This window comes from Adiantum capillus-veneris, chromosome 5 (genome assembly GCF_014529385.1).
Source record: "Adiantum capillus-veneris isolate H3 chromosome 5, ASM1452938v2, whole genome shotgun sequence".
NCBI lineage: Eukaryota > Viridiplantae > Streptophyta > Polypodiopsida > Polypodiales > Pteridaceae > Adiantum > Adiantum capillus-veneris.
Genome location: NC_140935.1, coordinates 36538908 through 36551474, shown reverse-complemented (window position 1 = coordinate 36551474; position 12567 = coordinate 36538908). Strand labels below are relative to the sequence as shown.

The following is a 12567-nucleotide window of genomic DNA, read 5'->3' as shown; positions in this document are numbered from 1 at the left end:
ATGTGGGCCTTTGGGTGAAAGGTTTTTTCTATCCTAACAACTATATCATGAATGGGTATCCAACATTCAAAATCCTCCTTACATTCTTGCAATATGTGGGTATAAGGGAGGTCTCCTTGTCTACTACATGCGATTTTTAGATATTTGAAATCATAGTGTTGACGGGAGCAAAGCGAACCCCGAACCCCGACCGCCTCTAAAACGCCGGGGCCGAATGGCACGCCTTGAGCCTGTCATGATAAAGCAAACAGGGGGCTCCACCTAGCTTTGAGCGGCTAGGACGCAGACCATGATGATATCAACACCGCAAACTTACACACACACACACACACACACACACACACACACACACACACACACACACACACACACACAGATTGACCAAATGATGAAAACCCTCGGGTGTGTGAGGGAGAATTATTTCTGCATCATTTACAATGACCTTCCTTCCAGCGAGGCGGCACATCGTGGTGATAGAGAGGTAGGGAGAAAATATGGTGCAACTACTTGGTGCGTTCTCTAAGACGACTCAATGATTGTGAAGCTTGCTACCAAGAGCGTGTATGTGTGTGTGCATCGACCATTGGAGTCGAGAGGTGGACGTGGCTCCCTTCACATGGTGCAATTCTCAAGGCAAACCATCACACAAGCTCCCCCCCCTTCCCCATGATGCCAATGATGTCAATTCTTCCCACTACACTCTACCAAGTGCTGACCTCTCATGAATTGCCCCCCCTCCCCCCCCCCTGATAGTGACCTCTCAGTGCCAATTTATAGGTGTTGGCTGCTTGGATTAGGTGAATCCCGGTTTGATTAAGGTAAGCTAATCGGAGAGACAAAGCAAGTGGTGGGCCCGGTGTGGTTGACCCTTGCTTTGTTGTGGGAGGTTATTAAAAATGAGAATCTCTAGGTGGGCCTTTATGACCATCACCTAGAGAGAGAGAATTTACAAATTGGGGAATTTTACAAGGCTTGGGTGAAAACTGAAGAAATAATGAACATAACCTACAAATTACTAGAAATGCCGTCGTGGTTGTGTGATGCCGGTGAATGGTGTGTTGCCGGTGTGTCGATGTAGCGTGTACGTCTTTTCGGGGTCGGCTGGGGCATGCCTTCGACGCATTTCTTCTTTTTGTTGTTGGCGGCGCGTGCTTTGGGTTCCTCCTTCTTTTTGTCAATGTCGATGGCCGTTTTTCCTTCTTTTTGTATTTTTCTTATGTGGTGTGTGTGGTGCGTGCTTTTATGTGTGTGTGTGTGTGTATGGGTGCGTGTATATGTGTGAATGTAGGTGTGTGCATACGCGTGAGTGTGTATATATATGTAAGTGAATGTGTGTGCGCGAGCGTGCGTGGGAACGGGGGGGTGTGGTGTGTATATATAATGTATATATATTTTTATTTAATTTTTAATTTTTGCTTTTCAGCAATGCCATGGGTGACACAGAGACAGGGGGTGAGGATGGTGAATGGGGGGGTGTGTGTGCGTGCACAACGGGTGTGTGTGGGTGTGTGTGTGTGTTGTGTGTGTCAAGCGGCACAGCACGGGCTGTGTGTGCAGAGGGAGCGCGAGCGGCGGTGTGGAGCCGGGTGTGGTCTGCGGGCGAGACAGAGCGCGAGAGAGAGAGCATGAGGGGGGAGATGGTGAGGGAGGGGAGAGGGGGATAGGGTTGGGGTGTATGGCAGGAAGCACGCGGGGGGGCGGGATGAGCACGAGCGCGAGGCCTGGGAGGAGGGGGTAGGCGACAGCAGGCACGACAAGGAAGGGGGGGGGGTTGCTTAGTCAACGAGAGAGAGAGAGAGAGAGAGAGAGAGAGAGAGAGAGAGAGAGAGAGAGAGAGAGAGAGAGAGAGAGAGAGAGAGAGAGAGAGAGAGAGAGAGAGAGAGGGATTATGGCCAAGGGGTGGTTCCCACCAAGGGAAGAGAGGGAAAGAGAGGGAGATAGGGGTTGTGGGGGGGGGGGGGGGGTTAGAGGATAGTGGAAGAGAGGGTGTGAAAGATAGAGGGAGGGAGAGGTGGTGCTTGCCCTAAGGCCCACCGTGGCTACTTCCAAGAGAGAGAGAAAGCTAAGGCTAGGTGTAGATAGGGGGGGAGTTTGCTTAGGTCAGTGGTCCGCCAAGGTGGGGAGGGAGGAAGAAAACGCGGGGGGGGGGGGGGGGGGGGGGGGGGGGGGGGGGGGTGCTTAAGGCCGAAAGGGAGTGTGGACAAGAGGGGGTGGGGGTACGGCCCGCCGGGGGTGGAGTATGGACAAACACACAGAGAGAGAGAGAGAGAGAGAGAGAGAGAGAGAGAGAGAGAGAGAGAGAGAGAGAGAGAGAGAGAGAGAGAGAGAGAGAGAGAGAGAGAGAGAGAGAGAGAGAGGGAGAATATTTGGAAGAGAGAGAGAAAATAATATTTGTGGCGGCCCGCCGTGGCTAGAGTGTGCTATAGTGAATTATTATTTATAATATATATTTTATAAAACAGTAATTGTTGTTCATGGGAACACGAACGTGCAATATTCGTGGCGGCTTGTGGTTATGGATAGAGTTTTAAGGTGAGGTCGGCTTGTTAAATCTAGTCCTAAAGGATTGATCTCTTCTCAGTATGGCACACTGGTATGCATTCATTGTGGACAAATTCCCGAATGTGTATCTATACGTCCTGCAGTTATTTACTATTGTTTGCCTAGAGATAAACATAATTGTACTACGTGTGCTTTGCATCTTGGAGAACATAATCATCCATGTGCAGAAGGGAGGATTCGGATGGTTGAAAGTCACATAGATGAAATGTTGCTTGATCGAGCAAGTCGGGACCCTTTGGTGACTGCGAAACAATTGGAGCGAGCCACCACTAATGATCTTATCATGGAAAAGCTTATTAGAGCAGGTTCAACTGCAAGTGCTATGATTGAAGATTTAGAATTTGCTGAATTCCTTGTCAGTATGACTCCCCTGTCAAATAAAAGGAGAGTCGAACGAAGTTTGGAGTCTACAAAAAGATCAAAGAATATCACTTCAAAAGGTCTTGAGGCAGTGCTTGACTTGAGAAGCAAGTGCAGATATCCTTTTATCCATAGTATCCTTTTTCCAGGCCAATTGGGTGATAAAGTACAACCTCATGTATTTAAAATGTCAATTAAGGGACCGGGCAGTGGAGTTGATTTGGTGAATCGCATGCGCCCTGGACGTAATTTGGAGCAAATGTGGGTGCACTTTCATGTTCACCGTGTACAAGGATGGCAGACTATGTCAGTGCATGTCTATGATCCTTATGTACGAGAACTGCTCACCATTGGAACTGATGAGTTTAGCGTGGAAAATAAATATTCTCAGATTGAATTTTGGAAGATGCTGAACAATGTGGTTAAGCAACAGGGTTTCGATAAGCCAGAGTGCAGGGGATTTATGGCAGATGAAGCCAGTGCCAATTGGATTGCTGTGCGTACTGTTTATTTTGAAGGAGCAAAGAAGTCTACTCCAAACAAAGAGAGATCATGTTTGTTTCATTGGGAGCAAAGTATGGTTCGACATACTGTCAAGTGCATCCATGCAGCATTTCAAGAGGAGCACAAGATTTTGTGTCGCAAGTGGAGAACTGCACCTACAGAGAATGCGGCTAAGCATTGTAAGGGAGAGCTTAGAAGATTTTGGAAAACAGGAATGGCCATTGAAGGGGAGATTGCTTCATTGGAGACATGGTTGGCTTGGTGGGATGTATGAGTGCCTCATTGGGGGGAAAGATTTGTATCACAAGATGCTGCAGGTATCTTTGTCCCTAACACAAACTTGTCTGAGTCAAAACATGCTAGCCTATGTGTGCCTCGGTTGGTTACAAGGATCACATAAGTTTGTATGAGGCAGCATGTGCAGATATGGCTTTAGCTGTGCTTCAAAGTGTGAAATTTAATGCCTATTTGAAAGGTGTTGGGAGCTCCACCAGTCCCGGCATTAAAGATTTGGCAGATCACTTCATGAACCGACCTTCATCTACTTCTGTGGCAGCTGGAAAGAAACTAGTCGACCTCACACATTCTTCAATGCATGAAATGGGTGTCAATAGTCCTGAAAGGAATAGAAATATACTCCAAGAAAAGAGTGTTAGAAAAAAGAGGCTAATTTTTGCTGACGCAAATATTGTCTTGGAGGAGGATAGCCACAGGCCAGAGTATGTTACAATGACAACTTCAACTGGTGGGCTTCAGCACACAAAAAAAGCTTCAAATGTTGTCCCATATCCCGAAGTAAATGTAGCAAAGTCAGTTTGGCAATAAGGAGAACAGAACCTAGGCGAAAGATGACTTGTTTCGGTGTGGTGTCAAAAGATGGAGATCGATGTGGGCGGTTTCATTAATGCCTGTTCAACGGATACCAAAATAGGGGTGCCAGCTCCTTGTTTTTGGGGTCGCAGGAAATATCCTCCATCTGGTTCACAATTGGGAGGCCTTGTGGAAGGGTTCATTTGGATTTGTAACTCCAATAACATGCACACCTGGAAGGTTCACAGCATAGTCGAAGGGCCACCAGGTCTATCTCCCGGTGTTTGGGTGGTCGCAAAGGGCACAAATTTCCAACCTCAAGAGGTAACACAACTACAAGCCAATGGTTTTGTTTTGCAAGCAGGAGTTACATCAGCATCAAGAATGCATGAAATAGTTCCATTGAACCAAAGAGTTGCTAGCAGCATTCGTCCCAAATTTAGAGATGGAAAGATTGTGAAATGGAGATCACGATCAACAAAGGAGTTTCATGGCAAGATTGAAGTGGGTAAAACCATGGCAGCAGAGTTGGTGCGAGAGGTCATTGTGGTTTGCAATGAAACACATGTTTTCTATGTTAATACTATGGGGTCAAGTGCAAAGGGAGTGACATACTCTGTGACAATGTCATATTTTCCTAGATGTACTTGTGAGGATTTTCAAAACCGGGAAAGCAAGCGCCTTGTGTATATGCCATGTAAGCACATTTACTTCATATTTCTGCAAGTACTTGGCCTTGACCCTCATGCTCATGAGTTCATGCATCAGGCGGCTTTAACAAAATTGGAGTTAGTCCAAGCACTTGGAGGTTCACAGGTGCTAATGCAACTTTAAAAGCTTGTGGACCTTGCTATGGTTTTATAGAAGTAGTTTTTTCGGTGATATGTGCTTATGGCTATTAACTTTTCCCCAAATATCCTAGTGCGGGATTTTTTGTTTTTTGCACTCTCCATTTTGATTTGTAGATGCAATACACCTTTTTGGTTAATTTCAATGTTGATGGAAGGTTTTTGGCATGTGTTAGAGATAGAACAATTTAAAATTATTTTTATAGGTTAAGAAACTAAGTAGGGAGTATCTCTAACCAACAAAATCCAAGATTTTGTGATGTGTGGTCGACTCTGCCTACACGTCCAAACCAAGTGTGCCTCTCTCTCATTCGGCACCTCCTTATATTACCATCAAGCAATTACAACCATAACATGTCTGACCACACTAGGTGGCCGGACTCTACCTACACAACCACACACCACAATATATACAACTAATATATTGCACAAGGATATAAAAAAACATTGTAAGTTTTGCAAAGTTTATGGTTTGCGTAATTTTGTATTGCAAGGATGTAAAAAAAAAGTCTGCGCGTTTGCGTAATTTTGTATTACAAGGATATCAAAAAAAAAAAATGGTTTGCGTAATTTTGTATTACAACCAATGTCACAGGAACATAATAATAGAGATAAACAGCAAAAGATAGAGAAAGAGATCTTTGTATTGATGAATTTTTACAGAGTTTTGATACAACAGAGGAGAAATGGAATATGGATGCACTCCGTTGTACGGAGCTCGAACCTCCAGACCACCCCCGAGCTTCAGTCCGCTTGCATGCAGCGTCTCACTCTCACTCGCACTCGCTCTCGCAGAAGAGGAGATCTGTAAATGATCCCCAAACGCACCACCCGTCGTTCTTTTATCCTTCTTTTCCTCGAAAAGCATGCGACTTCTCAAAACAGCCATTTTTTAGGCGTTCATCAACTCGATTTTCGCACCAAGTATACCTGCGAGAATAAGATAAGAACGTGATCGCGAAGCGATCTGTAAAGGTTAGATTTTTAAAACTTTTTTTAATTATTTTTTCAAGTCCTAAAATTTCTAGCTGTCTTCAACTAAACATAACTCCCAAACGAAGCCAAAACAGCCCAAATCCGTCTCACACAATCTTGTTGCTCTTGTTGCGCTCTTCGATGGCTATCTGATACAAAATTTCCATAGCTTGCTCTGATTTGCTAAAAATCAACCTGCAAAACAGCATTTTCTACAAAAACGATGCAAAAACAACAAATTTCACTTTTTCCTTAATCTTTGGCCTTCAACGAGCATCAAAACATCAAAATATCTAAAAACTCATAAAACCAAAGTTGTTCCTTATAACACTGGCTTCAATCGCTTCATACATCACTTTTCCAAAATCACACATTAACACCTTCAAAAATGACCCAGAAAGTGCCTTCTGGCTCAAAAAATTTTATTGGACGAAAATAATCCACACATCCTTCTACACAGTGGACCAACTTTAAAACGACCAAAACTTCCTAGAAAAACAACATTTTTTGCTAAAACACTTCAAAAATAAAGTCCTGTTACATTCTCCCCTTTTCAAAATTAACTTTGTCCTCAGAGTTGGAAGGAGGGAAATTCTCTTTGCAAAACACTAAGATCAATCCATGATGCAACCTCTACTGGATAGTTCTGCCACTTAAACAAAACTTCCACAATGTCTCTATTTCTCATATGTTTAACACGCCTATCTAGCACTAAGTCTGGTTCTACTATCCATGTTCCGTCATCTTTCAACTTAGAGTTGTCCTGTAAAACATGATGCACATTAGGAACATACTTTTTCAATAAACTCACATGAAATACAGGATGCACTTTAACATGAGAAGGTAATTCCAATTTGCAAGCTAATGAACCAATGCGCTTCAAAATTTTAAATGGCCCAACAAATCGTGGAGACAATCTTCCATCCTTTCCAAGAATCAAATGAGACTTCTGAGGAATAACCTTTAAGAAAATCATATCACCAGTTTCATACTCCACAACACGATGTTTCTTGTCATAATACAATTTATATCTCTTTTGAGCTTTTCTAATATTCCCCCTCATTTTGGCCAAATCGCTATCCATTTTCTCAAGCATCTCACGTGACAATTCTACCTTATTCCTCGAGTTAAGGAAATTAATAGGTGTTGGACAGTTGTAGCCATACATTGCCTCAAACAGAGTCATCCTAATAGATGTATGATATGAACTGTTATATGCAAATTCAACCAGAGGCAGATATTCATTCCAATTAGATTGGTTTTCATTGACATACATTCGTAACATATCTTCTAAAATACGATTCACTCTCTCCGTTTCCCCATCAGTTTGAGGATGAAAAGCAGTAGACATGCGTAACTGGGTACCTATAGAGTCAAAAGTCGCTCTCCAAAAATGAGAAGTGGACTTAGAATCTCTGTCAAACACTATACTCTTGGGCATGCCATGCAAACGAAATATCTCTTTCACAAGCAATCGTGCAATGGTAAATGTAGTATCAGTTATTTTTACAGGAAAGAAGTGAGCTTGTTTTGTGAGTCTATCTACCACCACAAAGATCGAATCATACCCTCCACAAGTAGTAGGAAGTCTAAAGATAAAGTCCATGGATATAGACTCCCACTTCTGTAAAGGAATGTCTAAGGGTTGAAGGTCACCAGGCATCCTCTTATGTTCAATCTTAACTTGTTGACATTGAAAGCACTCACACACATAATTCTTAACATCCAATTTCATACGTACGCGGCCAAAAGAATGAACTTTTAATCTTTTCATATGTCTTATTCAATCCAGGATGACCAGAAAAAGGTGAATTATGACACTCATGCAAAATTTTACTCTTAAAAGAATACAGATTTTCCTTATACAATAGATATCTGTTCTCATACATCTCACCAATATTTTCACGCAAGAATTTCAAAATAGGCATATAAAAAGAATCACTTTCAACTTCAGCATGTATATCATCAATCAAATTAGAACGCACAACAGTCAACAAATTACACATAGGCCTACGATTCAATGCATCTGCAACTTTATTTTCTTTTCCACACAAATACTTCAAATCAAAGTCATACTCAGCCAGCAATTCAATCCATCTTCTTTGTCTGTTATTTAACAATGGCTGAGTGAAAATATACTTCAAGCTTTGGTGATCAGTACACAATTCAAATTTTACACCAAGCAAAAGATGACGCCAATGCTTCAATGCATGAACAACAACAAGCAATTTTAGATCATGTGTTGCATAGTTCAATTCATGTCGTCTTAATTTCCTAGACTCATATGCAACCACTCTTCCTTCTTGTGTCAAAACACAACCTAATTGTTCACCACTAGCGTCACAGGACACAACAAATGGTTTGCCCATCTCAGGAACTTTCAAAACACAATTTTCCGCTATTTTAGCCTTCAGGGTCTCAAAAGCAGTCTCACAGCTAGAAGTCCACACAAAACCCTTGTCTTTCTTGGTCAATTCGGTCAAAGGACTTGCTATCTTAGAGAAATCTTTAATGTGTGCTCTCTCATATTGTGCTAGACCCATAAAGCTTCTTACATCCCTTACTGACTTAGGTGTTTTCCACTCCACAATAGTCTAATTAGAAAAATCCCCTCTTTAGAAATCACTCTTCCCAAAAACACAATCTGATCCTTTGCAAAAGAACACTTACTTGCTTTGGCATACAATTTATGTTCACGCAAAACTTCAAATGTTTTCTTTCAATGCAATGCATGATCTTCTTCATTCTTAGAATACACAAAAATATCATCCAAGAATACCAAAAATAAGTCATCAAGATACGGGTGAAAAATACTATTCATTAAGCACATGAAAGTTGCTGGTGCATTAGTCAAACCAAAAGCAAGAACTGTAAATTCATAATGCCCATATCGTGTCCGAAAAGCGGTCTTTGGAATGTCCTCGGTCTTAATGCGGATTTGATGGTAGCCAGAACGAAGGTCAATCTTTGAAAATATTATGGCACCAATCAATTGGGTAAGCAATTCATCTATGTGAGGAAGAGGATATTTGTTCTTAATGGTCTGTTTGTTTAATCCCCTATAGTCAATGCATAACCTATATGTACCATCCTTTTTCCTTTGGAATAACACAGGACTACCCCAAGGAGATACACTAGGTTTAATGAAACCCTTTTTCAAAAGATCATCAAGTTTTATCTTGATCTCTTTAAGCTCATCAATATTGAACCTGTATGGAGCCCTTGAATAAGGTGTTTCTCCTAGATATAGATCTATGGCATGGTCTATCGCTCTAGGCAGAGGCATATCAAGAAGATCGTCCAAAAACACATCCTTAAATTCATGTATGAGATCCTCTACAAATTCTGGATTTATCTCTTTCTGTTTATCCCCAGATTCTTCTTTAATCTCATTAGCAAACACAAGAAACGTCTCACACCCTTGTCTCAGCCCCCTCAAAAGTTTCATGGTAGAAATCAGAAGTGATTTACTATCTCTCTCCTCAGCTTTAATCGCATGACCATCTCTGTTTTTAAAAACCAATTTTACCCTTCTCACAATCAATCAATGCATAATTCGCAGCCAACCAATCCATTCCTAGAATTACAATTCGTTCACCCATGCCAATAACATAAAATTCTCCCGAATGTTTCTCTTTATTCAGCAAAAAAGGTAAGTTTTGAATATGACCCTGTGTATAATGTTTCTTCCCATTAGCCAATTCTACAGGTCTCCTAACGTGGAAATTAGAATTCAATTTCAAAGTCTGCGCAAGCTTATTAGACATAAAACAATGCGTACTACCCGAATCAATGAGAAAATTCACAATTTGAGTTCCTATCTTACCCCGAATTCTTATAACAGATGCCTTTAAATGATGCACAGACGTTGTCATACATTTCATAAGAATTTCAGAGCACTTCCCTTCCTCGCTCGCTTCCTCAATCGTAGTGTCCATCGCATTCATATTGGTTTACATTCGTGCAAGAACCGTCTTATCGATCTCCTTATTTGGACATTCGAACGTCTTGTGACCCTGCTCACCGCAACGAAAATACACCCCAAATTTCCTTGCTCGTTCTAGAAAAGCAGGATCATGTTGCCACCGTAGCGGTGGTCGTTTTCTTTGATTCTGATTTGCATTCTTCTGACCCGAATTTTGATTGCGGTTGTTTACAGCATTCTGATTTGTACTATGATTTTAATTGAAATTCTGATTGTGATTTGAAAAATTACTAGGTTGTCTTCTCTGATTATTTGTAAAATTCCTTCAAGAAAATTCAGTGTTTGTCTAAGGTGTTGACAGAAAAGGCCTATTCTGCATTCTATTCCCGGTAGATATAATTTTGCTTGAAGTAGGGTTGCGGGTCTCATACTTCACCTTCTTCTCATAATTTTTGGTCTTCGCAATAGCATCGAGAAAATCGGTACCTCCCGCACCCTTTACTTGATAATACAGATCTTTACGTAGCCCTTCGATAAAAAAATTTGTCAATACCTCTTCTTCTACTTCAGGTGCATACTTGTGAAGTCGCATAAACTTCTCCTTACACTCATGTACAGTAAGACTTGGCTCGTCCTTAGGTTTCTGCTGAAACTTGTAAAACTCCATCTTTTTATCCATTTCATAGTGTGGAGTATAGTATCTTTTTTACGCTTGCGTTTTGAAAATCCTCCCAAGTGATTGGAGTAACCTTTGTTCGCTGTTTAAGGTAAGTTTTCCACCAAAGCTTTGCAGTTTGTCGAAGATGAACAACTGCAACCTTTGCTTTCGCTTCTTCAGAGAACTTCTTCAATGCAAAATAATCTTCTAACTCTTCAATCTATGCTTCAAGATCTTTGCCAGTTTTCTCGATGCCATTAAATTCGTTAACCTTTGCCGTCTTGAAGACTTGCCACAAAGCTGCCTTTTCAGAATCTTCATCTGTATCTTCTTCCTCACGTCTTCTTCTTCATCCTCTCCTTTCATGAGTTTGAGCTTCAACATTATCCCGTTCTCTTTCGTGTTGACGACCTCTACATCCACCACCACCGTTCCCACCATCACCACTTCCACCATCACCACTATCACCACCGCCAGGTGCCCCAACACCACCACGATGATTATTGTTTCCTAGTGGAGTAGCATGGTTTTCGCCTTCATGTTCGCCATCAAAGGCCACATAGATATCAGGCTCTCGTGCTGCTTTGCCTCGCAGAGCCTCAACATGCTCCCGATTTGCTTGTTCTAGATCTTCTCGTAGTCGCCGAATCAGGTCTTCTTGCTCCTTCATCATCCTCTCGTATCTTTCCATGTCCAGAATCAACCGCTTGCTCTGATACCAATTGTCACAGGAACAGAATAATAGAGATAGACAGCAAAAGATAGAGAAAGAGATCTTTGTATTGATGAATTTTTGCAGAGTTTTGATACAACAGAGGAGCAATGAAATATGGGCGCACCCCGTTGTACCTAGCTCAAACCTCCCGACCACCCCCGAGCCTCAATCCGCTTGCATGCAGCGTCTCACTCACACTCGCACTCGCAATCGCAATCGCACTCACACTCGCAAAAGAGGAGATCTATGAATGATCCCCAAACGCACCACCAGTCGTTCTTTTATCCTTCTTTTCCTCGAAAAGCATGCGACTTCTCAAAATAGCCGCTTTTTAGGCGTTCATCAACTCGATTTTCGCACCAAGTATACCTGCGAGAATAAGATAAGAACGTAATCACGATGCGATCCGTAAAGGTTAGATTTTTGAAACTTTTTTTTATTTTTTTTTAAGTCCTAAAATTTCTAGCTGTCTTCAACTGAACATAACTCCCAAACGGAGCCAAAACAGCCCAAGTCCGTCTCACACAATCTTGTTGCGCTCTTCGACGGCTATGTGATACAAAATTTCCATAGCCTGATCTGATTTGCTAAAAATCAACCTGCAAAACAGCATTTTCTACAAAAACGGTGCAAAAACAGTAAATTTCACTTTTTCCTTAATCTTTGGCTCTCAACGAGCATCAAAACATCAAAATCTCTAAAAACTCAGAGAACCAAAGTTGTTCCTTATAACATAGGCTTCAATCGCTTCATACATCACTTTTCCAACATCACACGTTAACACCTTCAAAAATGACCCAGAAAGTTTGTATTACAAAGGATATCAAAAAAAAATTGTATTACAAGGATATCAATAAAAAGTTTATGGTTTGCGTTAGATGAAGAATGTTTTTGGAGAGGGGGAAGACAGAGGGTTAACCTTCAAGGGACATCATTGAAGTCCAAGGTTTTTGGATCCATGGCAAGGGTACAAGAGGTGGCTGGAATCATTTCCATAGGTGTTGTAGCCATGGAGAGCTTGGAGACTATGGGATATGAAGGTGTAGATAAAAGGGGAGAACAGGTGGTTGAAAGGATTTGCATAGATGTTACATCCATGGAAAGCTTGGAGGTTGGAAGAGATTCCATAGATGCTGCAGCCATGGAAAGCTTGGAAATGGAGGGTTATGAAGGTGTAGATGAAAGCGTAAAAGAGGTGGTTGGAAAAATT

The 12567-nt window shown here is 41.7% G+C and overlaps 1 protein-coding gene across 1 annotated transcript; it reads right to left on the bottom strand.

Moving 5' to 3' along the window:
• Positions 1 to 9571: 9571 nt before the first annotated feature.
• On the bottom strand, positions 9572 to 9997 carry LOC147457149 (uncharacterized). Its single transcript, XM_086513284.1, has one exon. The coding sequence runs from the start codon at positions 9995 to 9997 to the stop codon at positions 9572 to 9574; it is 426 nt and encodes a 141-aa protein (XP_086369410.1).
• Between the last annotated feature and the right edge of the window lie 2570 nt (positions 9998 to 12567).